This window comes from Acanthochromis polyacanthus, chromosome 9 (assembly GCF_021347895.1).
Source record: "Acanthochromis polyacanthus isolate Apoly-LR-REF ecotype Palm Island chromosome 9, KAUST_Apoly_ChrSc, whole genome shotgun sequence".
In the NCBI taxonomy this organism is placed as follows: Eukaryota; Metazoa; Chordata; class Actinopteri; family Pomacentridae; genus Acanthochromis; species Acanthochromis polyacanthus.
Window position 1 is genome coordinate 30,080,901 of NC_067121.1, and position 27,851 is coordinate 30,108,751.

The 27,851-nt window shown below is 40.2% G+C and overlaps 2 protein-coding genes across 2 annotated transcripts; one reads left to right on the top strand and one right to left on the bottom strand.

The window, feature by feature from the left end:
• The first annotated feature begins 705 nt into the window (after positions 1-705).
• dipk1aa (divergent protein kinase domain 1Aa) lies at positions 706-15,306 on the top strand. The gene is made up of 6 exons (XM_022212335.2): positions 706-1,237; positions 9,242-9,376; positions 9,519-9,626; positions 10,577-10,753; positions 10,848-10,979; positions 11,593-15,306. Exons 1-6 carry the CDS (start codon positions 1,184-1,186, stop codon positions 12,271-12,273), a joined length of 1,287 nt encoding a protein of 428 aa, XP_022068027.2. The 5' UTR covers positions 706-1,183; the 3' UTR covers positions 12,274-15,306.
• Positions 15,307-15,379: 73 nt separating this feature from the next.
• On the bottom strand, positions 15,380-20,581 carry rpl5a (ribosomal protein L5a). The gene is made up of 8 exons (XM_022212329.2): positions 20,408-20,581; positions 20,007-20,076; positions 18,858-18,973; positions 18,642-18,776; positions 18,344-18,546; positions 17,399-17,576; positions 15,758-15,846; positions 15,380-15,541 (listed from the first exon to the last, which is right to left on the bottom strand). The coding sequence occupies exons 1-8, from the start codon at positions 20,408-20,410 to the stop codon at positions 15,439-15,441; spliced, it is 897 nt and encodes a 298-aa protein (XP_022068021.1). The 5' UTR covers positions 20,411-20,581; the 3' UTR covers positions 15,380-15,438.
• Positions 20,582-27,851: the final 7,270 nt, after the last annotated feature.

The following is a 27,851-nucleotide window of genomic DNA, read 5'->3' on the forward strand; positions in this document are numbered from 1 at the left end:
CCTGCCTGGCAGTGGGAAACTCAGCATTCTTCTACCAATATATTCACTCTCTCTCCTCTGGACATGTCCGAACCATATACTATACTATACTTCGCTATACTATAATTTGCTATACTACAATTTCATTTAACAGACACTTCTATCTAAAGTGACGTACATCTGAGAGTAAATACAACACAAGCAAGGATCTAGTCAGGAGAAAACAACCTGGATAAGATAGTGTAGTATATTATACTGTGCTATGCTATGTTGCACTACTATGCTATACTACTGTGCTGACTGATACAGAGGGAGTCTTCTTCCTGAAGAGTGTGTGGACAGCAGCAACTCAGCTGTATTCAAATTTATACACACTGAAACAGAACAGGACTAAAGCCAGGGCTTACAGTCATCGTAAAATGAACCATCTTCGCAGTATTTTGCCCTGAAAGTTGAATATTCTGAAGATGTAACAACTGTTTGCTACATACAAAATAAATGTCTGGACTTTTGAAGGCCAGACATTTCCCAGATGAAAAGCATTTAGTAGAAAGGTTCACCAAAGTCGTGTTTGACAAGTTTGTACAGATTTTGGCCACTGGTTGGCGCTACAACGCTGCCATTGCAATCATATTATTGTCAATATAATAACCGGAAGCTGTATTTGGAGTTGCAGGTTACCACGACAATAGCGCTTTTACTATGAAACCGGAAGTTGATCGTAGTCACGCTCGCTAGCTTGACCCGGCTGTATGTAAAAGAGTTTAGGGGTCACACAATCCTCATAATGAGTCGACGGTATCAGCGCAGGATGTCTGACACCGCTCAGCACGTAGTGGCACATTGTTATGTGGGTTTTGATTGACGACATGAAAACTTGAAAACGCTTAGCTGGCAGACGGACAAGTTGCGCCTGCGCCCTAAACCTGCGTTTTTTCCAGCTTGAGGTATGTTGCTTTGCTTGAAAATCAGCAGCTGCTGCACAGAGCAGAGGAACAGGCAAAGTGCAATCTCTCAGCGACTCACACGGACAACACACAGCGGCAGTCCGGGGTCGTCGTGGATCCCAGTGAGGCTGGACTCGGTCGTTTTTCAGTCATTTTCTGCGGTGCCAGTCGCCTGATGTGGAAGCCGCTTTCTCCCGTGCGTTTTGGATAATCTCCCCCACAGCCAGCTCCACGTATTGAGATGATCTATTTTTGTGATGGCGAAGGGTCTGTTTCCACGGGCCTGGGTGAAAAAGTCCTTCTACTTTCAGGTAATAACGCTGATCTGTAATTCCTTGTGTGAGGCAGATTACAGCTATGTCTGAAATGAAGCGATGCTGTGCTCGTGAAGGCACCGTGGTGGTGTCACATCAGGCTGACAGCTGGCAATAAACATGGATCAGTGGGCATCGGGGGCTGTGTCAGAGTACCTGATGAATGTGACATCTGTGGAAACAATAGGCTGACAGGCTTTCAGATGACCCAGAATGGAGAGTTACAGGCTGAACCCAGAGTATTTATGATCAACCTGGTAATCCATGGAAGGACTTAAACCTCTGACCAGGGGAGGAATCTCTGTTTGATCTGATTATGATTTCTCCTCTTCACATTTGACCACCAAAAGATGCTTCCCTTCCTCTCACTGTTGTTTCATTATCCTCATCAGTGCCAAGGCAGCGCTAATCCGCTTGCATGGATAATAAGGGTTGAAACCTCCTGATTTGGGTACCAGTTGCCTGCTGCCAGCAATTTCTCAAAGTACAGTAAGGAGCTTATGCAAGAGGAAGAAAATTCAGGCTTGTGTTTGCTCTCTGGAGCATATTGCTGCATTACAACATACAGTAAAGTCAGTTTATCTGAGCTTTAGGCTTGAGCTGCAGTCTGAAGGCTACAGTCCTCTGCAGGCTGGAGCATGTTGCCATCTGGCTTCACCCAGTACTTCCAGCCACACCAGCTAGTGGGAAGGGTTCATTCAACCAGATCAGTCCCAACATTTCATTGCTGGGTTTGCTAAAGTAGTTCCCACACTCCTACGACACTCACTCACCAATGCAGAAGTGGTTTATTTAGTGCTGAGGTGATTTCCATGCTAGGAAAATATATTGTGTGTGGTCGTATAGTGCACCGTGTCATTTCTTTTGGTTCCTTCTGTTCCTATCTCGGCAGAGTTTGCATGCTAATGGAGCGTTGAGGCAAAAATACATTTGGCAGGATAATTTAGCAGATTTGTGCTTTTCGCAGGGTGCACAGCTCACACACTCGCATCAGTTAGCGCCTTTGGCAAAGCGGCTCGCCAAATCTAAAAAGAAGTCTTGTTAGGGGACCAAAATGTGTTGGCAGAGGTGGGGTATCCAGATCTGTTACAAGCTCCAAGGGTTGTTCCAAAGAGCAGCTCTACAGGGTTATCTGGGGAGCTCTGCAAAGTAAAAAATAAGACTTTATTTATTCATCAGATCTGTGGGGGATCCAGGTGTCAGACTCCACATTTATCGCACAGCAAGAAATCTTTGGAACGCGATTTGACAAACAGCTTTTGAAGCTTGTTTGATGAATCCGAGTTCAAAAAGCTACATGGAACCCAGCTGGGGAAGGATTTAATGAATGTGTAAAGACATGATTTCTTTCTGGGAGGTTATCAGTCATCTTCTGTACCAGCATGTTGGATTAGTGGCACGTCAGTCACTGAGTACAGCCAGTTCTGCCAATGGATCATGGATCATCACCAAACTACAGACCATCATCAACACTCCGTAGTACACATGATAAACAGTGTATGAAGGCATGTGAAAGCACATACCTCCTGCCTTTGCACATATCTCTTGTCTGTTTATGCATAACGGTATTGCACAAGATGCCAACATTTGCACATGGAATTTATTTTTAACTATTTTTATCTCATTTTATTGCAATTATTTGTTATTTCAATTGTGTGAAGGGAACTCGCAAAACAAGAATCTCATTACTCAGGGTGACCATTGTGTTTCTGCTGTGTGTTTATGACAATAAAGTTGTTGAAATCTTGAAATGAAGACGTGATACTGCAGGTCTTTTGTCTGTCCTGCGTTGATCAGACTATAAGAAGCTGATACAGGCTTGAATAGATCAATGATAACGGTGCCAGAACATGCATGGAAGTTAGATTTCTTGCTCTTCTGACATGCAAACCTAAGCAGCAATAAACCTAACCACACATCTGCAGTTGCTTCCCAGAGACCAAACAGCCTCAAGGCATGATGGGAAACGCCTGGCTCTCACCTGATCTCAGCTGATTGGTTTAAATGTTGACTCAACAACATGACATTTCAGAGGAACTTCTCATTCCTTTAATTGGAGAGATTTGGAGGGGGTTTTGTCTGTTAACAGATTACATGTCAGTCATTGAGGCTGAATATATTCAGATTATACATCATAAAGTGCCTACAACACATCATAGTTCTTGTCTATTACATATTAATAACACCTGTGCGGATTTTTCAGCCCTCACATTCTCAATATCTGACAGATCAATGAAATTTGTTGTCTCGTTTTTCTTTCTACTATAAATTCACTGTTTATTGACATTTTCAATTTATGTAAGTAGTTGAAGAGAAGCAGCTGATTTATACACAAACTGATCACAGTTTACAGATTGCTTTTCCTGTAGCATTTATATAAAACAGGCTGCTTTTGAAGACTGTGCACGAAGTGATCCATAACGCTTGACTAAATTGGACTCAGATCTGCGAGTGTTTCTCTAACATCCGGTACAGACTGAAAGCAGCTGGAAACTGACTTGATGCATTTTTTCGGCTCGGCCCCCTGCTGCTCCTCTCGTCGTTTTTGCAGGCGAGACTCAGTTCATCTCAAACAAACCTATTACTTTATGAGTGCTACTGCTCTGGAGCTGAATCAACCTGCTGACAGGTGGTAACCTGACAGGTTGCATGATTCAGGTCTAACCCTGTTCTGGCCTGCACTGCTCTTTTTAACAACAGTCGGTATGTTACACTATCTGCTTTTTCCTCATTCAGGTGCAGGCTTTTTCCTCATCTGATTGTGTAATTTATTTCCTTTATTTGATAGAAATCGTACACCACTGTACATGTGCACACTCCTGCAGCTCATTTTTGTCAGACTTTAAACCTCCTTCCATTGGGTCAGTTATCTAACGTTATCCTAGTTAAAACCGTCACTACATATTAGGTTCCAAGGAAGACGAGACACTGTCTACAACGGCAGGATTAATGAAGAATTAAGCTCCTTGCTGCTCGGGTTTCACTTCTTTAACTCCCAGTTAGCATTATGTGTGTTTGTTGGGACACGCCAGCAGACAGTCAACACGCCACACGTGACTCAGGGTCACTCGCCTGCTACAGCCACTGTTTCAATTCTTTGTGTTGTCTGCGTATGTAGATAGAAAAGCAGGTTTTCAGTGCACAGTACCTTCATACATGCTAAAGGAGTCTAAGTGTGGAGTGTGGAGGAGTCTAAAGTGTGTACTCTGCCCCCTGTCCTCTCCCTGGAGGCCCACTATCTGTTTGTTCATCTCTTCAGGACACACATTGTTTAAATCAAAGCAGCTCTGCAGAGGAGACTTCTCTGCAGCTCTAATATGAAGCAGCTGCTAATAACCTGCTGCCAATAAGATGGGAGGCAGGAAATTTATTGTTTTTCTGAGGTATTTGCCCATTTCGTTACCTACTACACCTACTCGTGTGCCTTCAGGTTATGAAGAATCTGAATTTATGGCAGTATTTTGATCCTCTGTGTGTGTGAATGTGGATCGGATGCTGTAATTTCTGCTGCAGTTTGTGTGGACCCCGAACAGAAAGATCCTCTGTCCTGTTTGCACACTACAGTAATCACACAGCACATCAAAGACGAAAAAGACTTGACTTGGTCCCTGCCACACTGGCTGCATATTTTGTTGGGATTTGGACACAGCGCTGAAGCTGAATGAAAGGCGCTCCACGCTGCCAAAATACACACAGCATAAGCTGTTCCTGCCATGTGATCAAAGTGAGAACCAAAATTACTTCATCCTCCCGAGTGCAGTCGCAGTCCTCTGAGAAAAGCTAACGGCAGTTTTGTTTTGGTAGGAGTCGAGCACAGTGGCTGCCGCACGCAGTTTGACCTAAATTCTTTTCGCTGCTCTACCGTGTCTTCCAACAACTTAATTTACCGTTTTTTCTCCTTCTTTTTGGCTGGGTTGTCTTTGATTATTCACTTACTGTTTTTACTGCGCACATCTGTCAGCTGAATATCAGTTCCAAAAAAAAGCACAAAAACTTGATATTTTAGTGCAAAAAAGTGCATCCTGAGAACATTCACATTTAAACAACAAATAAATCAAAACACAAAATGACAAAATAAGAAAACATAAGTGAAAAGGAAACACAAAACAACAAAAAAACAAGAAACAAAATGACAAAAACACGAGACAAATGACAAGTCAGACAAAAAAGATAAAAAGGCAACAAAAACAAGACAAAATATTACAAAAATGAGACATGAAATGACAAAAACAAGATAAAACGACAAAAGCGAGAAACAAAATGACCAAAATGAGAATGATGACAGAATTTGAAAAAAATTTAACAAAGCTACAAAAACGAGACAAAGTTACAAAAGCGAGAAACAAAAAGATAGAGAAACAACACAAACAAGACAGGGGAAAAAAACACAAAACAATAAAAACAATGCTCAAAACAACAAATAAAGCGAAAGACAAAAACACAAACTAGACAAAAAGGAAGCACAAAATGACAAAAACATGACACAAACGACAAAAATCAGTCAAAAAAAACAACAAAAACAAGACAAAATATTACAAAAATGAGACATGAAATGACAAAAACAAGATAAAACGACAAAAGCGAGAAAAAAAATGACAAAAAATTTGATAAAAATGTAACAAAGCTAAAAAAACGAGACAAAAAATTACAAAAGCGAGAAACAAAAAATAGACAAGGACAGAAAAAAACACAAAACAATAAAAACAATGCTCAAAACAACAAATAAAGCGAAACACAAAATGACAAAAATAAGACAAAAACACAAACAAGACAAAAAGGAAGCACAAAATGACAAAAACGTGACAAACGACAAGAATCAGTCAAAAAACAACAAAAACAAGTCAAAATATTTAAAAAATGAGACACAAAAGGACAATGAACAATCTAGTATTTTACTTTATGATCAAAACAACTTGTCATGGTCTAGAATTTTTTTCAATTCAATTTGCAGGTGATGTCTTTTCTGTAATTTCTACACTTCACAAAGTCGTCCCATGGGCTGGATTGGACCCTCTGGGCGGCCGGTTTTGACCCGCGGGCCGTATGTTTGACACCCCTGCATTAATGCGTAAGGAACCGATATAACATGACGATATGTGAAAGTCACACAGGACATTTTTCTGCATTGAATAGTTTTACTACTTTAAAAACATTTTTGTGAAAATACTTTCACATAAGTAACATTTTTAATGCTGGGCTGTGCTTGTAACAGAACTAAATAAAGAGTAAACTAAGGAGATAATGTTGAAGGTGCTAAATGTAACAATAGTCAACAATCAGAAGGCTTTAAATCATAATTTATAAAGAAAATCCAAGTGTCTCCGCAAGTGAACTGTTAAAGAAATATTGTCTTTTCTGAGCTCTGCCTGTGTCCGGGTCACAAGATAGGCACAGCAGATATCTCATGAGGGGCTTTTATGTGAATGTGACTTTGCAGAAAAATAAGCCCCAGAATCTGACCATTTAGGAGCTGACAAGTTCAGAGAGTCAGATGAAACAGTTTTGCTCACACAGGCTGATAAGAGAGATTCTGTGGTGGAGATTAGGAGCTTTATTTATGAAAATGCTTGACTTCTATGCCCCAGTTGCTCTCGAAAACAGCTCAGGTTTTTGTGTTCTCTACATGGAGTAAAATAAACCTACGAGTCGACAGAAAAACGCAGAGTCTGCTCATGTTTTCCCCCAAATGTGTCAGAAAATACTTCATGACATAATTTTGCCATGTGGGAGTAGTACTTGTACTTTAGTGAATACTCCCTCCTGTGCTGTTAAAGACTTTGATGATGCCCTTTCTCGTTGTGTTGCACCGCTAGCAGAGCAATGAAATATCCAAAAGCAGACATTCATGGTCCCCTGAATCCTAATAACTCTGCTGGCTCTTCATCTAGCGCCATCAGTACTGTTAAAGCGCTTCATGGTCTCTCTTCTAGCTGGATTTCTGACCAGTTTGTACTTTGACATCTTCGGGTGGAGGTCACTTAAAACATGCCTTTATCTACGTTTAAATTATCTTTAATTCCTTCCAATGATATTTTTAACATTTCCGTTTTTTTCTGCATCGCGTTGTGTTCCTCTCCGTCCATTAAATTGTGGTGATACCTACATGTTGTATTCTGCTGCCTTTAGAACCACTTTGAAATGTAAAAAGTGCGCTACAGCTAAAGATTATTTTCATCATTATATATATTATCATTCGGTGCAGTTTAGTAGTTTGTTTTGTACTAGTAGCACTAATGAGCCTCAGTTGTACTTTGTGTTTAGCGCTGATGTTCGCAGGCTGAGCGAAAATGCGACAAATGATGAGCATTATACCTGAATGTTAGCGTTTTTGTCATTGCTAACGTGCTGATGTTATCTCAGAGCACCACTGGTCATAACTGCAGCCTCACAGAGCTTTTTAACATAACAGGGCTGTAGAGACACTGTTCTCTTTACAGCTCTGAAAGTGCAATAATATAAGAGCGCTGTAACTCTTCTGTAATTTGGGCACAATTTTCCATTGTACCGTATTTGTACATGTGAAAGGTGTACATAGTCTTCATTATTATCTTTTTTTCTACCTTTGTACTTCTTATCTTCTGCTTCGTTTATATCTAGCTGCTGTGATGATGATCATTTCCCCTGTCAGGGTTCAATAAAGTTTATCTTATCTCAACCTAAAAGGACAGCTTTGCCAAAATGGCAGGAGGTCAGTTAATTAATAAACAATACTACTGAGCATGTAAAAAGCTAAAGATTAAACATAGAGAGCTCCGTAACTCATCTGCCTTTCAAAACATTAATCGAGCAACAGCCACTGGACATGACTGAATATTCACTATATAAAGGCAGAAAAAACATCCTGATGCATATGATTTGTTTATGAATTATAAAAAGATCAGTCGGACTGCATTACAGGCCTAATTTAGAAGAGCATCAGTGCTGCTTTTACTTTGTTATATTTTAGTTTCTGCATGCACCCACTGAATCAAATAACTTCATGATAAATAAATATCAATAAACTTTGCTTACAGGGAATCCTTGGATTCGTTAGGCTTTTATTTCTGCTTATGTAGAGTTGTAGCATTGGTTCCAAAGTAGTCAAATTCATTTCCAAAATGAATAGCACTGCCAGGTCTTGACCTTAATGTTTAAATTAATAAGGTTACTCTCCATAATTAATAATACCGAATTTATTATTGTCAGTTAAAGCTCTACTTTATTTTATATTTATAGGGTTTTTGAACAGTGATCATTGCTTTCTTTAGGTAGATTCACATCATAAATAACATTGCAGAACACCAGTCATATTTCTCTATTTAGATTTCAGCTGCTTCTTTAAATGTTACTTGACTTATTTACCATGTAATTCCAGTTTTAATAGCTGCAAACCTTTCCATGCACACACACATTTTTAACCAGTGTGGAGTAAATATTAAATTAATCAAAAAGTGTAGTAAACCGAGCTTTTTGTGCTCAATAATTAAGGTGTTCTCTAAACTGCATCTGTTTCTTCAGCAGTGAAATTTAAATACATTTCCCTGCATTTCTGTGTCTTATCACAGGATAACAAGTTACAGACTGCATTAACCCTCACACTGTCACAGAGACAACAGGACGTCTGTTCAGGAGGCTATTGGGACACACGTGACCTGTGCATCCTGTGATTGAAGCACTAAATAGATTTTTTTTTACCAGTCATAACCAAAACGCTATGTCACGCCGGATCAGCTGAACTTCCACCTCCAGAACCATTTTTTCCAGCCTAATGAGCTGTTGTTGCACACAGTGACAACCCAGACAGCCGGCACCTTGTTATGGGACACCCCCATGCTGTCACCATGGGAACCCATTATGTGATCAGGGTTGATTGTCTTTCCTGGATCAACACAGAGCCCTGTGCCTGCGAAATACAGGCAGTACATCGGGATCTGGATATGAAGACATGATTATTTTATTCTGTTCGTCCTCAGATTCTCATGGCCCGGATGCATCTTTGTGCGTTTTGTTTCCCCTCCACAGGCTCGGATCTCCTTTGTGCGGGTGAAGTACCTGTTCCTGACATGGCTGACTGTGCTCGTGGGAAGCTGGGTGCTCTATGTGCAATACTCCACCTACACAGAACTGTGCAGAGGACACGAGTGCAAGAACGCCATTGTGGGTGACATGAAAGTGACTGTGGTTTGAAAATTACACAAGCCTACCTCAAGTCGCAAAGTGATTTCTGTGCGCAACTTAAACGGCTTCTTCCGTTCTCTATTTAAGACCTGTAAAAGTAAAATTTCACTCTTTCTCCAAGTGTGATAAGTACAGGAGGGGAATCATCGATGGTTCGGCCTGCAGCAGTCTGTGCGACAAAGAAACGCTCTACATGAGCAGATGTCTGTCGACGCTGCCCAACAACCAGGTAGGAGCACTGGAAAAAAATTCCCCTCTCAAAACAAGAAAAAAAACTTCTTTCAAAGAATTTTTATCTTGAAATCAGTGAAAAAAATCTGCCAATAGAACAAGTGAAAAATGGCTTGGTGAGACTTCTTGAAATAAGATGTGATATTTAGAATATTGAGATCTTAAAATTAGCTGGAAAAACTTATTTTAAGCTATGTTTTACCAGGATTGTCAAGCTTAGGTGTCTTAACCCTCCTGTTGTCCTCATTGTTGTCTGAAAAAAAATCCCAAAATTCAGCAAAAAATTCCCCAAATTTATAAAAATTCGCAAAGTCTTCAGGAAGAAAATTCCTTCCAAGTTTCCCTTAAACGTTTCATTTAAAAAAAATCCCCAAATTTGGCAAGAAATAAAAATAAAAAATGTTAAAATTGTAAGTATTTTCCAAAATCAAATAAAAATCTTCCCAAAAAAATCCTAAAAATATTTAAAATTATTACATATATATCGAATTTTGCTGGATTTTGGTTGATTTTTTTCTGAATGTTCTTAAGGAAACATTTTTTTCAGCATTTCTTTTATTCCACCAAAAATCAAAAAAATTTCCAAAAAATGTTGAAAATGTGAAAGTTTTCACCGTGAAAATATATATTATTTCCCACATTTTTAAACTTTAAAATGAGTCAATTTGACCTGCAGGACGACATGAGGGTTAAAACAAGATAATTTCAAGATTGTTTGACTTAAGATATTTAAGATGCATTATCCTAAAACAAGTCCCTCCATCTTGATTAAATGTCACCTTATAGTGAATTCATCTTAAATCAAGTGGAATGAGACATTTTGACTAAAAATAAGACAAATAGACTTGGTGAGATTTTGAGTTTTTGCAGTGAGACAGCTGTAGTGAAGTACTACACATATTAGAATCAGAACTGCTTATTTGTAATGTCTGCTCTGATGTCTACCAGGTGTACACGGGAAGCTGGGGAGATCACGATGGCATCATCCGCTGTAAGCTGGGGGAGGTTGTGCACTACGAGCTGGGTGAAGAACCGGAGCCACGGAGAGAAGCTCCAGTGTTTGACAAACCCACCAGAGGAACCTCAGTGGAGAAGTTCAGAGAGATGGTCTTTAATCACCTCAAGGTAGCTGGCTTCAGCAGAAACGTTCACATGCAACCAAATCTGTGATGGATTAAAGCCTAAAACAAACCTCGCTGTGTCTCGCTCTGTCCACCAGTCCAAGCTGGGAGAGCAGGCCAACCTCGCCAGCCTCGTCAGCCAGATCCTCTCTGTCGCCGATGGCAACAGAGACGGGCGGGTGTCGCTGCCAGAAGCTCGATCTACATGGGCCCTCCTGCAAATGGACGAGGTATCATAAGTAGGAACAGACCAGTTATCGGCATGGATAATTATCGTGGCCGATATTTGGCTTTTTTCCGATTATTGCTGTCTGTATTTTTATTGATAGGTCAAATGTGCTACTTCAGGTCTGATGTAGCCTCCTGTCTCTGTCTGTTGTCACTGTGTAGTGTCAGAAATGTCTATCAAGCAGAGCCTGTAAAAACAGACCAGCAAATACAACCCGTTATCACAAACCAGTAAATTAGCTTCTCTCACTGTGGCTAAGGCTACGCTAACGACTAGTGACTACAGAAACAGAGTCTGGAAAAGAATAATTGGTTATGAATGACAGGTTCCTGCTATCACATGTTGTTCAAACATTACACTGAAGGTGTATCTGTTCCATATGAACCCCCAGAGTAAGCACGAAGGCCACAGTGGCCAAAAAACTCCCTTCTGAGGACATCAGAAGTTTCACTGTGAAAATATCTTTTTTTCCCACATTTTCAAATTGAAACAGATCAATTTTGACACAGGAGACACGAGGGTTAAGCCACTGACCGAGTTTTCTGTTGCACCAAACACGTTGCTTTCATACATGATGCTTTGCGTTGAGGCAGATTCCTCCTGTGTTGTTTGAGGTGCTGCTGGGTTTGCTGCTCCAGGACCGTGGACACACTCCTCGTCTCCTCGGCTACTGTGGAGATCTGTACATGACGGAGAGGATCGCCTACGGGCCGCTGTATGGTTTGTCTCTGCCCTGGCCTCTTGTGTCCTGGGTGCCCAGTGGTTTACAGCGCACCATGGACCAGTGGTTCACCCCCTCCTGGCCTCGCAAAGCCAAGATCTCCATGGGCCTGCTGGAGCTGGTGGAGGACATCTTCCACGGCACCTACGGCAGCTTTCTGATCTGCGACCTCGCCGCGGCTCATTTCGGTTACACCAACGGCCACGAGCTGCGTCTGACCAACACTAGAGCGGTGGTTCCTGAGGACGAGTTCAGGCGCACCATGCGAGCGCTGAGGTGTGAGTCGGACGCTGACTGTGTTTATGGGGTCGACTGCCAAACCTCGTGTGACTTGTCGGAGAAACGGTGCAGGGAGGAGCCGGTCCAGCCCAACCTGGCGAAGGCGTGCGGTACGCTGAAGGACTACCTCCTGCGTGGGGCGCCGTCGGGGATGAGAGAGGAGCTGGAGAGGCAGCTGTACGCCTGCATGGCTCTCAGAGGTAATGCTGGACAGATGAACATGGAGCACTCGCTTATCCTGAACAACCTGAAAGCTCTGCTGTGGAGACAGATCTCACACACCAAGGACTCGTGACGAGGAGAGAAGTTCTTTTTAAGTCATATCAGTCAGTTCTTCACTCAGAGCTGAGCGTTAAAGATGCTGTGATTTACAAGTAGCAACATTAATGAAGTCTTTTTATCAACTTCTAACACTTATGAATGGTCAGACTGATGGACCTACCTCCTCTATCCCAATTTTAGAAGTTTGGGGCCTGGAAAACTTGTTTAAATACTTTGAGAAGACTTAAACTGAATGATTGCATGTTGCCATCAGTCACATTTGTCACACAAACACATGATATTGTATTGTTCACCACAGTGGAATGTTACGAGGACACTCCTGGATAAACAGTCACAGGTTTTACTTTGTCTGAAGAGCTGAGAGGTTGCATTGCTGTTTCTGTTACCATCAAATGCAAGAGTTCCAAAATCAGTGACTAAGCTCCAATTTTTAGCATGAAATTAAAAGTTTCTACTAAGATCCATAACATAATCAGGGAGTTTACCTTTGCTGGATGTGGTTGACAGTATTCTGTTATTTTTACTCTTTTTAGCAAATCCAATCAAAGGACCAAACCCAACAGTTCAACATTTTTTTTAGATTTTACTGCACCATCAGAAAAAATAACTCAATTAAAACGAATAGGGTTAATTGAATTCCTAAAATAGCTGCCGTGCACTTGTTTCTAGCAGAGGTTACCTAAAAAAAGAGTGCATTTGTTGCAAATTAAAACAAATTCGTTACACGAGTCGGCTCAAAATAGTCATGTTCCTCGTGATGAAGGAATGAGTCGCCCACTTAAGCTGATGTATTTAATCGCTTATAGATGACAATGATGACCTAAAACGTCACATTTTTTGCACAAATTCTACAATTACATTACTAATAGTAGAACCAGTGAGACAGAAATAGTACACTTTGTTATTTATATATTGGGGAAAAAAAGCATTCTCTATGATCTATCAAAACTTGATCTTTACAACGCTTCATCATCACATCATGTCATGAACAAAGGCGATTAGAGAGGACCTCAGAAAAAGAGTCCACTGATGATCATCAGGCTGTAAAAGGTTGCACTACGTGTCCACTAATCCAGAGATTGAACACAAATGGAGCGGTCGACCAACAAAGATCACGCTAAAGCAAGGAGTCTGTGAGGTCAAAAAGGAATCCAGGGTAACATTTAAAGGAGTACAGGAGGGTTTGTGTCCATGCCCAGTTTGCAAAATATCACATGGACAAGCCAGAGGGCTGTTGGAAAAATGTTGATTCAATTCCACTTTATTGGTTTAAATGAGGGCTGCACAGTGTTGTAGTGGTTAGCACTTTCGCCTTGCAGCAAGAGGATCCCCGGTTCAAATCCCAGCCTGGGCCTGGGATCTTTCTGCATGGAGTTTGCATGTTCTCCCTGTGCATGCATGGGTTTTCTCCGGGCACGCCGGCTTCCTCCCACAGTCCAAAAATATGCTGAGGTTAATTGATTATTCTAAATTGCCCGTAGGTGTGAATGTGAGTGTGATTGTTTGTATATGTAGCCCTGTGACAGACTGGCGACCTGTCCAGGGTGTCCCCTGCCTTCGCCCGAGTCAGCTGGGATGGACTCCGGAAAAAAGGGAAAAACTGCATTCAGGCAAAACATGGTGGAGGCAGTATCATAGCTCGGGCATGCCTGGCTGTGTTTGATCAGCTCGTCATTGTCAACAGAACATTGAATTTTAAATTATACCTGCCAATTCTAAAGGTGAAGACATCTGTCCACATGAATTGAATTTAAGGGAAAGTTGGTCATGCAGGAAGACAATGATCCTGAGTTGTTCTACCAAAGAATGGTCAACAGAGAGTAAAGTCAGTTTTTTTGTTACGGTCAAGTCAAAGTTTGGACAATAAACCAGTAGAAATGTGATTGTAGAACCTTAAGCTAGCAGTTTGCACGAGGAAATCCACCAATATTTGAGCTGAAATTGTTCCGTGTGAAGGAATGAACTCAAATTCATCAAAAGTTACCGGAGTCATTTTGTTATGCAGAGGTTTTCATACTTTTGCTAAACATAGAAGCATCATACTAGATCATTTTTCTATTAATAAGTGACAAAGTTTCATACTTTTAACTGGGCTCTATTTATTTTTAGAGGACGTCTGTGAAACTTCCACGTAGTTTCAGGAATATTATGCAGAGGGTTCAGACAGTTTTACAATTTCATTCAGCAGCCACTTTTATCTTCTCCAAAACGACGTACATCTGGAAGCAGATCGCTGTTGGTTTTGGTCTTTTCAGAGGATTAGCTGACAACAAAAACCTTTAACAAGTTCAGATTAATGACACGTTAAGAAAAAAACTTGAATTATTAGTGAAGAAATTTAACATCCTCCTGGAGAAGCTGGCTTTGTTGTTACTCATTTGTATGATAAACCGAAGCAGTTCATGAACTTCCAGGTGGACAAAGACGATGAAGGTTTTCTACAGGAGTCTTGCTGTGTCAGTGTACTTCACAAAGCTGTGCATCTCCAACCCGTAACCCTAGTGACGTCATCAATGCTGCATCAATGACACGAAGAAAAAAAATTAATGTATTTAATTTGTGAATGTTAAATATTTGTATTTTACACCGAGAAGAGCATTTGTGGTATTGAACTCTCATTATTTTTGGATGTCATAGTGCCATCGAGATCTGAGATGAAATCACTTCATGAATGTTTTGGTGGAGATATCGATTCAGTCTCATGATCGCATTTGAAGCTGTACAAGAGAATATTTTCCACGACACCTTCTGGACGTTTGTTGACATGTATTTACCGACTCCAGTTAACAACCGGACTTTAACCACTTGGATGCAGACAGACGTGACCTGTGAAGCATGTCGAGCTTGTGGTCAGTGCTGCTGTTTTTAAAATGTATAAAATGTTTACTTATTGAAGAAACCAGCATGACTTTGCACAATCAAACGTTGTACCACTTCACTGTAACTTGTCAGATCTGTTTTTCTGGTTTGTCAGAAGGTGTCAAACACGCTGTAAGTCATTTCCATCCTCTGACGCATAATGTGGATTAAAGATTATCACAGTAAACAGCAGTCACGGGTGCATTTGAACAAATGAAGATGAAAATGTTCCTTCATTTAAGCAAACAAGAGTCAGCAGCTTGCGTTTGAAATAAATTTATTTGTCTGTGATGTGTGTTGTGTTTCGGCAGCCGAGCGGCTAACCGTCCCCTGCTTCTTGTTCTTGTGCTCGTAAGAAGCTGGCCTTTTTCTGGGCGACGCGATCCTTCCTCTGTGCCAGAGATAACTTGGCGCGATTCCACCTGCCCGGAAGGAGACACAACGGCAGCTCCATTAACATTCAGCACATCGGTGGAGAGAAACGTTTGTCTGCTCAGCGCTGGGATCTTCCCAGCAGCTATTCAATACTCTGACAGTTACTTGGCGTTAAGTAAGTGCAGTTACTTTCCACGGGTGTCAATAATGTGACACGGTTGCGTAACAAGGAGGTAATTAAGATATGCAAATGAGGAACCCACCTCTTCTTCTTGACGTCTTTTTTGGGTTTCTTTTCGTGGACGGGGTTCGCTCTGATGGCGGCGTGTGCTTTTTTGTACATTTCTTCTACCTGGAAACAGAGATGCATGTGTGAGCACCAAGTCTGTACATTTTACCGCATGCAGGACGATTCTTCGTGCTTCTCTCAGCCCCGTCTTGAAAAGGACAGTAAACATCAGCCGATGCAAATGAAGGACCAACTACATTTTGCTCAGCGTGCTTTTTATCATCATCAAGAAGCAGAGAAGAACCGTTAGCTGGAAACTAGTCAATGATAGGTTGTACACACATTATGGCTGCCATTATGCAGATAAAAACGTCTGATTTTATCACTTGCATGTCGAGAAAACTGTAGGATTCACTGATCAAAAATTAATTTGTGATTTGGTTTTGTGTCTTTACTCATTTGGTGCAGAGAACAAGTTACAAAATGACATCAAACTACTACTACATGCTTTTTATCATCAAGAAGAAGAAGAACATGTAGAAGACCTCAGCTGATCGTCCTGATGACAATTTAACCGATGTTTGTAGTTTCCTAACAGCTAAATGGGCCATTCATACACACTGGGTGAGGTATGAATAATCTACAGTTGGTACACGTTTTGATTCTCCTCCCTCCCCTCAGGTAGACGCTACAGGACACTTGGAGTCAAAACCAACAGACTCAATAACAGCTTTTATCCCCAAGCTGTCAAATGTCTGCTACCTTTCCCCTGAATTACAATATCACACACCTACATGTACAATATTTAAGTCAGAGCAATTCATATCATGTGCAGTAAACATGTGTAGAGCAGGTCTCTAACCACAAACCGTTTCCACACTGTAGAGTTTGCTCTTATATTTCAGTTGTATATATTTTTTAGGGTGTGATAATATTGCTTTATATAGTTTATTTTTAATGCTGCTATACGGAGAGTGCTAAACTGATTTTCATTGTTTTCTGTAACAGTGAAAATGAAGATCTCTTCTATTAGATTAAGTCTGGAGATCTGGAACCCGTGTAATATTTAAAAACTTGGCAATCAGCATTTATCTTGAGTTGAAGAATTTGTGGAGAAACTACAACTTTTCTGTCAGATAATGTAGTTTTTATTTAATTTGTATATCACTTTAGCATTGTTTCAAATTGTGCCCTCTAGTGAGGTTTGTGTAAAAATCAAAACAAAGCACTCATAGTGCAGCCTCAGTGAGAATTTTTTTTTTCTGAGCGCCGGACAACGAGGTCAGGTAGTTTTGATAGTTTTTGTTTTCTACACGCAGATGACTGACGGCCAATACATGAGAAAACATCAACATTTAGTTATCAAAGAACTGCACAACATGTGTAATGATTTCAACATTTTCTAAATAAACTTGTCAGTGCTCTCTGGTGGACAAACGATGGAATAGTAACGCCGCTTTAAATTCCAGCCTCAGAGTCGATCTGTCATTCTGTACTGGACAGGACAGCAACTGTGAGTGTGAATCTTACAGAACTGTCTCAAGGTTTGAGCAGGATTTATAGAGATTTGCTCATCATCAATTTAACGAAGTTTATATGAAACTAATCTGGCAAACAGATTGGATGGTAGAGTCTGAAGGAGTCATACATTATGGCATTTATTCATGTGTCTTACTGTGTCTGCCGTGACTCCATTCTTGATGAAGCGTGAAAACTGTTTCTTGTAGGCCTCCTCGTCCTCCTCCATCAGGTAGGACATGTAGTCGGCTACATTCATGCCCATGATGTGTTTCCGATGCACCTCTGCGTTGAACTCTTTGCTCTCTGTGTCGTAACCGGGGAAGCGTTTCAGGCTAGAAACAAAAACAGTTAAAGAGAGCAAGTCAGACAGTGCAGCATGTCGTAGTCGTGTTTTTTCACTGCTCTGGCAAACACCCACACGGTTACACAATGAAGGATGTTTGCTTTGGTTCATTGTGCTTCTCTCAGCCCCGTCTTGAAAAGGACAGTAAACATCAGCTGGTGCAAATGAAGGACCAACTACATTTTGCTCAGCGTGCTTTTTATCATCATCAAGAAGCAGAGAAGAACCAGCAAACACAAAAAAGTTGGCTCAATGACGTGCCATACAAACATTATGGCTGCTAGTACGCAGTTAAAAATGTCTGAAAGAGGCAAGATTTTACCACTTGCAAGTAGCGAAAACTGATCAAACAGAAGATTTGTGATTTGGTTTTGTTTATTTACTTATTTGGTGCAAAGATCAAGCTGCAAAATGACATCAAACTGCTACTATGTGCTTTTTATTATCATCAAGAAGCGCAGAAGAATCAGCAAACACAAAACAGTTGGCTGGAAACTAGTCAATGACGTGCCGTACATACATTATGGCTGCCATTATGCAGTTAAAAATGTCTGATTTTATCACTGGAAAGTAAAGAAAACTGTAGGATTCACTGATCAAAATTAATTTCTTATTTTGGTTGGAAGATTTGTGATTAGGTTTTGTTTCTTTACTCGTTTGGTGCAGAGATCAAGTTACAAAATGACTAATACTACTCTCATATATATACTGTCGCGGGATTAATAATGTATCTATCCATCCATCTATTGCACTGACCTGTGAGGAATGGCCAGCCCTCCATCGACGGCCCCCTTCAGCGCTCCAAACACCTTGTTCCCTGTAGTGGTTCTGGCCAGACCTGCGTCCAGGTAACAGGTGAAGGCGCCCGGCTGTCCATCGACGCTTTCCACGTTGAACTCGTCTCCGGTCACCTCCACTTGGCCCTCATAAACCTGGTCCATGCCAAACTTCTGCAGCAGCTGAGAACAGACAACAAACAGCACGTTACTTTTTTTTTTTATAAACCTCACTGTGACATGACGACACCAGCAACGTTTGATGTGTGAGTGTTTACCCGGCGGGCCAGCAGCAGCCCTGTGCAGTAGGCCGCGGCGTAGTTTGTGAGGCCGACAGCGATGCCATATTTGGGCAGCTCATGAGAGTAAGCAGCACACACAATCTGGTCTCCTTCAATCTTTGCATAGGCGATCTGAAACAAACAGAGGAGAGTAAGTCAGGGCCTTTTAAACATGTGACCACGCGAGTTTCACCGAGTGTTTCGTCCACTGACCTGGCAGCAGATATCCCTGTTGGAGAACCTGACGATCATTCGGTACTTGGGAGTGTTGTACTTGTTCTTGTCCTGCACAACCAGGCGTTTGCGGGCGTAGAAGTCAGTTTTGCCCTCTGAGAAGATTCAAAATCAAGAGAAAAGTTAACAAAACCTGAGCAAGAAAGCAACCACATGTTCCAGCAAGAGACACTTCTAGTAACAAGAAAACTGTTAGGCATTTCTCTTAGGATTCAAAGGCTCGATTGTCACACACAACAATGAACAAGTGTAATAAAATCTGAGTTTTCTGTGTCTCTTGAGTCGTGATTAGCCTACTGACTAAAAACACTCGCTTCTATTCATACATACTGTGGTAAAAAAATGTGAATATGCTCAAACATGCTTCTATTGAAAAACAGAAGCATGAGCAGTATTTATGCTGCAGTAAAGTTAAGATCTGCTTAGACGTGATGAGGGTTATGTTAAATATAGAAAGAACAGAGCAAAAAAATGCATGTCAAATAGTGTTAAGAAATGTATATGCAATGATTATGGTGCAAAGATCAGCACGCAACAGATGCAAAATGTTTGTTTCTATGAACAAACACAAAGCATGCTCCCTCCCTGCTCATATGCCTCGATAACGGAGCCTTTTTGGCCTTTGTCGAGCTTCTAGTGGCTCCTGTGCAGGTCTCCCAAGGCATGCTAGTCTGTGGGCCTTTTAATGCCTCCCCCAAAATGCATCTTTCTGGCCAGAAAACACCAACAATCCTGAGTCTCCTGCTATTAAAACTTACAGGACATATTCCCAAGGTACTGCTCAGAGGGATGATGGACTTAAGTGAGATCAGTCTTGTGTCTTTATTTTTATACAAGTATGGTGAAGTGGTTTCTGATTTTGTGTCGACATTACAATTATCACCTGTGCAGCTTGAGAAATGGGCTGCAGTTGTCAATTCAAAATAAGGTGATTAAATTAAACTGAAACCTTAGTCTCACCTTTTAAAAAAAACATTCAGAAAGGCTATCATTAATTATAATTACCAACTGAAGCTGCACGTTTTATTTCTTAACAGATTTTTCAGCTTTATCACTCAGACCGAGGTTTAACTTAATGGCTCAGCATAAAGCTATTAAAGCCTGTGTACAGAGAGCGTTAACATTTACCTCTCCTTCTCCTGAATTTGACCTCATATCTCTTGAAGTAGGCCTTGTTCTTCACCACTTTGACGAAACCCTGAGAGAAAAACCAAAAGGCATCACGTTAGATTAACAACTACAACACAGCAACCCAAAACTCAAACTGATCTGTGTTTAACTTCAATGTGTCTGCAGCGTCACATAAAGGGGTTTTTATTAGCTGCTGCTAGGAGCTTGCCCAGGAGGTCAGCTGAGGTTTCATCAGCCATGAGCCGCCACGCTGGAACGGAGCGGATCACCGGCACCGGAGCCGGCGGACATCCAGCTCCATCTGCCGCTCCGAGCGCCAGAAACATCCACAACCACCAAACACATCTCCGTACCTTCTAGCTGCCCGCATGTGGATGGATATGAACAGATATACTCACCATTTTCGGGTGGTTTAACTCCTCTTCCTCCTGGACTCTGAAGCGGTATCCGGATGTACGGAAGCCGGACGTTGCTGTTCTGTAGCGCGGACCGGCAGCAGACAGCGCCCCCTGGAGGCCTGGGGGAGAACTGCACCTGTACCAATAGAGGGCAGCAGCCTCAAGGTCTGCAGGCTGCAGTCATGATGAAATCCTGTTGTCCTCATTTACGAGCACCAAAAATATTGTTTACTTATCTGAAAAAAAATCCCAAAAATCGGCAAAAAAATCCCAAAATTTATTTTAAAAATGTGCAAAATTTTCAGGGAGAAAATTCCAAAAAAGAAATCCTTAAAACTTTCCCTTAAATGTTCTATAAAAAAAATTAAAAAGTAAAAAAAAAGTAAATATTTTCAAAAAATGAATACAAATCTTCCAGAAAAAAAAATCCTAAAAATATCTAAAGTGGTTCCATATATATCAGTAAAAGTTCTAATATTTTCTTTAAGAAAATATTAGATCTTGACCTCAAACTCTGGAATGGTAGTGTGTGTATATATATTTATACACACACTATAAGTATATTAATCATACATTTTTAATTATAAGTCTAAGGTAGATCACTGAAAGTCTTTGTCCTATATAGCAGGATTTGAGAGTTCTGTTGCAGGAGAATATATTTGCATTCTATCAACCAGTGAGTTTAATGGCAGATTCACACATACACATCTCAGAAATAACTGGTAGCAACTGCACAATATTACTGCACTAATATTAATGCTTCCATGTAGTGTTTTCTATGCTGGGAGAAACATCATGAGTGAAATAAGCCATTAGCACCAGAAATGGGGAAATACTTTTTGTGGAACAAAACTTCTAAATATTTAGCTTTGATACACACAGATGGTTTTCAGAGGTTTAATCAATAAACAGAGAGGGACTTCAAAGGGTTTAATTTAGCAGTAATCCAATAAATGGGAAAAAATGCTGAAAATGTCCCTTTAATGCACAGTGCTGCCGCGGTCTGGCGGCTGTAAACACTTTCTCTGAGTCTCTGACGCCACATTTGTTGATGCATCATCCATGTGTGTTGTGAAATCAAGCTACACAATGAAATGCTGATGATTTTAACTGGAATGTATGAATGATGAAATTTCTGACGCCTGGGTGGGTTTTAAATCCCGAGGAGGTCACGGTATCTGACATATGAATCAGCATCTGAGGGGAGGGAGATTTCAGTCTGACCCGGCAGCTTTCATGAACAGTTTGTCCTGGATTTAACGTCAGAACTTTGTCATCTGCGTAAAACATCACTCATTTCACAGTCTTCTCATTAAAACCTTGTATAGATTTTTCCTGCTTGGTGAAATTACAATTAACTCTTTTAAAACCTACCATTGTGCAAGTCCAATAGGACATATTCTTACATTTTTATATGCTATAGTGTAATTTTTGGAGTATTTTCATTTGTTTTACATCAAAATAACCCTTACACCTCAGGCTTTAATAACATGTATTGACTTATTTCTTAACTATGACAATACATTTCTTAAAAGTGCAATAAACCTTAAAAAAATGAATATTGTTTTTTTTAAAAATATATACTTCAAAATACAGAAGCTGCAGAGCTATATCTGTCAAATTTGTAAATGTAAAAAAGTTGCACAATATCCTTTGGAACCACAAGAAATTTATTTGGAGTCTGTCCAGAACTAGCTTTTTGAGATATCATCAATTTTTATAACTTGTAAAAAAAAAACTGAAAATAAATAACACTGCACAATTTGAATGAGACGACATTAATAAAAGCATTCATTCACACGTTAGCTGTTTAAAAAGCAACAAATTGTAAATAAATGGTAAGCTAGCAATTCATTCGACCAAAAATATTTTTTTTCCCTGTATGTTAAGTCATCTAAAAATATTGTTATTTAACAGATAGTATGTGATTTGGAAGAAAAATTGTGCATTAATGACTGAAAAATGGTGAACAGTTTTTTGGACTGTTATTTTAAAGGTTTTCCGTGTTTTGTCAAAATACAGAATTAAATCACTCACTCAAAAAAATATTAATTTACATGCTGGACATGAAAAATCTATATTTTTACAAATAGTCATTAATTCTTTTATAATGTGTGACAGTAAAATTACAGATTTACCGTATTTTAATCAGCTAAACTTCCTATTGTTTTACAAATATTTTCCTTTTTTTTTCAGTTTTTAACATTACAGTATTCCATCTTTTTTAAAGCTTCTTTTTGATGTTTTTTTTGGCATCCTTTCCATTGGGTGTATTGATTTTTTATAACAGTGTAGACACAAAATGCAAGGACATAAAACTGATATCAACCAAAGAGTTATTCACAATAATATCAGCATCTGTGTTTAAATATAAAACAGCATCATACAAAGTTAGTAGCATAACCATGACAACAGCAGATAGAATTTTTCAATCAGTAATTCATCATTACTTGTAAATAAATCAAAGAGCAAGTTAAGCCCGAAAAACCTCCATTACGTATTAGTGTGACCAACATGTTGACGGAAACAGCCCAAATAAGACATCAGCAGTTAGTAAGAGTGACACGAGCAACATGACAGTAAAAGTAACGTCTCACACTGTGGATCCTCCTGTTCCTAATCAGCAGACTGCAACTGCTGCCGACCCGCCCGTGAAACTCTGCTGTGATTAATACCGAGTTATTCAGAGTCCCAGCATCCCACAGATCACCGACAAGAGCAGAAAGTATTCAGAAGAGTCCAAACAAGCAGGAACAGAGAGAGAATTTACAGAGATGCCAGCTACAACATGAATCAAAGCAGAACAGCTTGATTTTCTGCCTTATTCGTCTGCGTGAAGGCAAAAGCAGCTTCATATCGAGCTCAGTAATTGAATCGATTGCAAATATTTCATCATTGAGGAAGTGAGTAAAGTTAGGTTAAAAATATAGATTTTAGTTTCAGATTCAGATTCAGAAAACTTTATTTGTCCCCAGGGGAGCAATTAAAAAGGCATTTAGAGCAGACGGTGCGACAATGATGTAAGAAATAGAGATAAATATATACACAAATCTAGAGCAAGTAATGTCAGAACAAAATAAAAAGAAAGAAAAAAGACCAAAAAAACACAATTTAGTAACATACCAGTGCAAATATGTTTGTAAAGCTTACAAAATTGTATAACCTTAAAATGCTTCTTTTTCTGAGTCATATTTGCCACAAATGAAACCTTGGAAAAACTTGGAATATTTCTGTCTCTGTTATTCATGAGTAATAGCTCTTACATTTCTTTCTTTAATAATCTACTGATTGTTTAGTGTAGAAAATGTCAGAGAATAACAGGAAAGGGCCCATTATTAGTCTGTTATTCTGTTTTATGTGTGACAAGCTGCCCAAAACGCCAAACTGTAGATTTTACTATCAGGAAAAGACTGCACGAACTACCAAATATTCACATTTGAGACGCTGGTGGAAGAGAATTTTGGATTTTAACTGACTTAAGCAATTAATCAGTTCTCAAATCTGTCACCAGCTGTTACAGATAAACAAAAAACTTTAGAATAGGTGAGTAAATGCACTGTGATGCGAGTTTATGATGTGATTTTGTTTTACCGGCATATTTCAAATGTCTTGTCTTGGGCCATAATGCACATAATGATCGACAATCTGACAGTTTTTGCTTCAGGATTTAAAAAAAAAAAATCCTCTAACGATGATCAACCACGAGTCGGGTGTTTCTGTTAATTCTATGACAGCTACTGAAAAAAACGGAACCAGGGTCTTCTGCTTTTGTGTTCAAGCGAGATAGATAATATCCTTCACTGTCACTCTTGGTGCAGATGTTCTCAGCGTTAGATAAGAAAAGTCAAAGTCACTCTTGTGGACGGTGTTTTCATCGCTGTTCAACCTCTGTTTCTGCAGAACTGATTTCACAATTCAGAGAAGCCATCGTCCAGTCATCGCTGGGCAGCAGAGCTCAGCGGTTAATAAAGGTTCACTCTGGGGACGGAGGGTGTGGTGGGCAGATGAATGGGTCAGCTCTAATGTTTTTGAGCTTCAATTTCCAGATGTTTTGCTTTTTTTGGGTTCGGCAGCCGTCGAAATATCACACACGAGAAACCCCTTCGGAAAATGTCTTGCGTTCTGCCGAATCATGTTTTCATCCTGAAAGTCCAAAACTAGAGTTAAAAGAAGATGACTTTGCGGTCGCAGCGGACTAGAAATGACTAGCAGAAAGTCACACATCAACAAACGTGTTCACAGGCACACCACAGATAAGAAGTCATGCAACACATTCTTGTCTTTCCTGCCTGTTTTCTCACTGCCGATTGCATTTGTTTCCATTTGCCTACAGAAACCCTGTGAAGCTCAGCAGCAACTGCAGGACTAATAAAATATACCCTTAAAGTCCCATGTAAAGCATCTTTAACTCGTCCTGTGAGGTTGCCAGGGCTAGATTAAGACTGTCAAAGCGGCATGTTGGATGACATACTGTGACAAACAGAAAAAGTCAAATCAGTTCTTCTGAAACTAAATCGAGCTCTGCTAACTTTAACACCCGGCCGAACGTACCAGGAACTGCAGAGATGCTGTTCAGATTAAGTTTCCGTGTGAGAGATCAGCCTTTTCTTTTCTCCAGCTGCCATGTGATCAACGTTCAACGCCACATGTGAGAACAGATAGCGTGGTGCCGCCTTCGTGAAAGCAGATCAAAGTGACAGACAACAAACTTCAGAGCGTCAAATAAAAGAATCTGACTCTTGTAGTCTTGCGAAAAATGGTGTTTGGTGACATTTATGATGTCAAAGAAACACTATGTTGCTATGTTTCTGCTGCGGAAAGCCACTAAAAGTCTATTAAGGGTGATTAAAAACATTAAAGAAAGGAAAGACACGCACAGACAAGCGAATGAACTAAAAGCTTCTTTTCTCTGCCTGGTGACCTCTGACCTTTCAAATGGCCGCCTCACCTCCCGGCACATGCAAACAGACACAATAAGCAGGAAACACCGAGCAGCTTTTCTCACATCCACACACACCAATGATATTCTTGGTATCAGGAGGTGTGGGGGGGGGGGGGGGGGGGAAATTTACAACCAGAAATTGCTGCAAACAAGGGGAGCTGCTGATCACAGTGATGGATGAGGGAGGTGATTTGTGGGGTGTTTACAGCATAAATCCTCTCTTCAGGTGTTTTTTTTTTAAACCATGGGAGAAAGTTTTAGGGTCACGCAGCGGTTAAATCAGAATATTGAACCTAGCAAGTGCAGCTACAGCTAGGCGAGAAAAACAAGACGTTTGAGGACCTCCTGTGCGAAAGAAGAACTGCTCGGTAAATCATTCATTGTGCTCACACTCCGTCCCTATCTGGTGGCTGCAGGTGGAGGCCAGCTGATGAGATTCGACCGGCCACGCCCGAGGAAGAAGGAGGGAGGTGTTGGGGTTGCTACACGCAGTTGAAACCGAGGAAAAAGGGACTGAAATCAGATTGTCTAGCTGGAGGGAAAAGAATGGAGAGAGCTTATAAAGAAAGAGAAGGGGAGGGGGCGTTGAGCTGTGGTTACAGCTCTAGAGCCAAAGGAACCTGTGAGGGGATGAGATAGCATGATGTGGTTTTCATTGAGATGCCACAGCAGCGAGGAGGTGGAGAGGTGAACGCTCGAGACTGAGTGCCGGGACTAAACAAGGACATGAACCAGGGAAAGTCAGTTGAGCCACAGTAGGTTATAATGGCATGAATCCACTGCAAGTAGAAAAGTGTGTTTAAGGCTGTAGCTAAAGCAAAGTTTGCAACTAAATCTCACTTATCTTTCTGCTTTGATGAAGGCACCTGAAATGGACCTGAAATGACACTTTGAAGCTTTAACCCTCGTGTTGTCCTGCAGGTCAAAATTGGCCCGGTTTAAAGTTTGAAAATGTGAAATAAAAGCAAAAGCAAATTTCACTGGATTTTGGTTGATTTTTTTGTGAATGTTATTAAAAAATATATTAGAGGTTTTACTGATATATATGTAATCACTTTAGATATTTTTAGGATTTTTTTTGGAGATTTGTATTAATTTTTTGAAAATATTTACAAGAAAATTTTCACCAAATTTAGGGGATTTTTTTACAATAATTTTTTTAGGAAAATTTTGAAGCAATTATTGGAATTTTCTTCCTGAAGGTTTTGCAAATTTTCAGAAATTTGGGGAATTTTTTTGCTGAATTTTTGGATTTTTTTCAGACAAGGAAACAATGTTTTTTTGACGGAGGGAGGGTTAAGGCTGTAGCTAAAGCAAAGTTTGCAACTCAGTCTCACTTATCTTTCTGCTTTGGTGAAGGCAGTTCACTTTTGTGGACCTGAAATGACACTTTGAGTCTTTAAACTGGTGTAGAAATATCAGCAAAAGTCCAAAAACTAGCATTTGGAAGTCTAACTTTCTGCTGCAGCCGTTTTCTTTTAGTAGGATTGCAGAATGAATAAAGCTGAGGAAAGAAGTTAAATGACAAAATATGTTTCACATGTAGGTAAACTAAATAATTAAGCTGGAAAAATTGAAAAGCTGCTCAAAATTAAATTGCAGCAAAACTCATTCATAAATAATCAAATGGTTTTAGCACATCTAGCTTAAATCAGTGGCATTAATAGTACTTGTTAGCCTGATTCAGTTGCATGTTACCAGTTAAAATAATTCAGTTAAACTGGTCTCTTTTCTCGTGCACATTTAGTAAACTCAACTTTCTGTGGTTGTGTTTTGCAAAAAGAGTGTACTAGTATAAGTTCCCTCTAAGTCTTAAGCAAAAAAAAAGGTGTAATAAAGTGGAATTGAGATATGTAAAAACATAATCTGCTTTAGTTTCGCCTGTCAACAGCCTCTACTGAGACTAAAAGAGACGCCTAACTGCTGAATTTATGAGAAATTAAATGCACAAAAGCTAGATATTTAACTAATTCACTGACCTCTTGTACTATTTGTCACTTCTAGCTACAAAAGCTGCTCTTTAACCATAGTTTGGCTTTTAACTGAGATGCAAAGAACAAAAATCAAGTCAACAAGCTGCTCTGCACCTCTTTGTAAAGATTCACACACATGTGGTGTGAAAGCAGCAGCGTCGGGTTTATTTAAAACTATGAGGAGTCCCCCACAGTCTCTCTGTCCACGCAGGGGCCAAAAGGGCTTCAAGGGTTCATCTTGAGAAAATAACATCATGGCTCACCTGCAGCAGGGCCTTTATTTAACCTTTGATGAGGTACAAAGCTGCTGCTGCTGCTGCTGTGAAAAGCAGTGCAGAGAGAAAAGCAAACCCTCCTCCCTCTTGTCTCTCTTCTGGCTGTGATCACTGCAAACGGGCTTCTATTTTCAATCACATACTTGCTGTAAAGTGTAAAAAGAACGAGAATCAAGGCCTGTGAGGGAAGAGGGTGAGGAGGAGGGGGGAGAGAGGAGGCTGTGGCAGCACTGATAGCGTCTCCTCCGTCTCCT

Excerpts from the sequence above, each read along its gene's own strand:
- dipk1aa (XM_022212335.2), top strand. The coding sequence starts at position 1,184 with ATGGCGAAGGGTCTGTTTCCACGGGCCTGGGTGAAAAAGTCCTTCTAC. Across the intron at positions 1,238-9,241 it reads AAAAGTCCTTCTACTTTCAG|GCTCGGATCTCCTTTGTGCG; the intron begins GTAATAACGCTG and ends TCCCCTCCACAG. Across the intron at positions 9,377-9,518 it reads ACGAGTGCAAGAACGCCATT|TGTGATAAGTACAGGAGGGG; the intron begins GTGGGTGACATG and ends TCTTTCTCCAAG.
- rpl5a (XM_022212329.2), bottom strand. Across the intron at positions 18,974-20,006 it reads CAAATTCAGGAGAAGGAGAG|AGGGCAAAACTGACTTCTAC; the intron begins GTAAATGTTAAC and ends GAATCTTCTCAG. Across the intron at positions 18,547-18,641 it reads GGCTGCTGCTGGCCCGCCGG|CTGCTGCAGAAGTTTGGCAT; the intron begins GTAAACACTCAC and ends GTCTGTTCTCAG.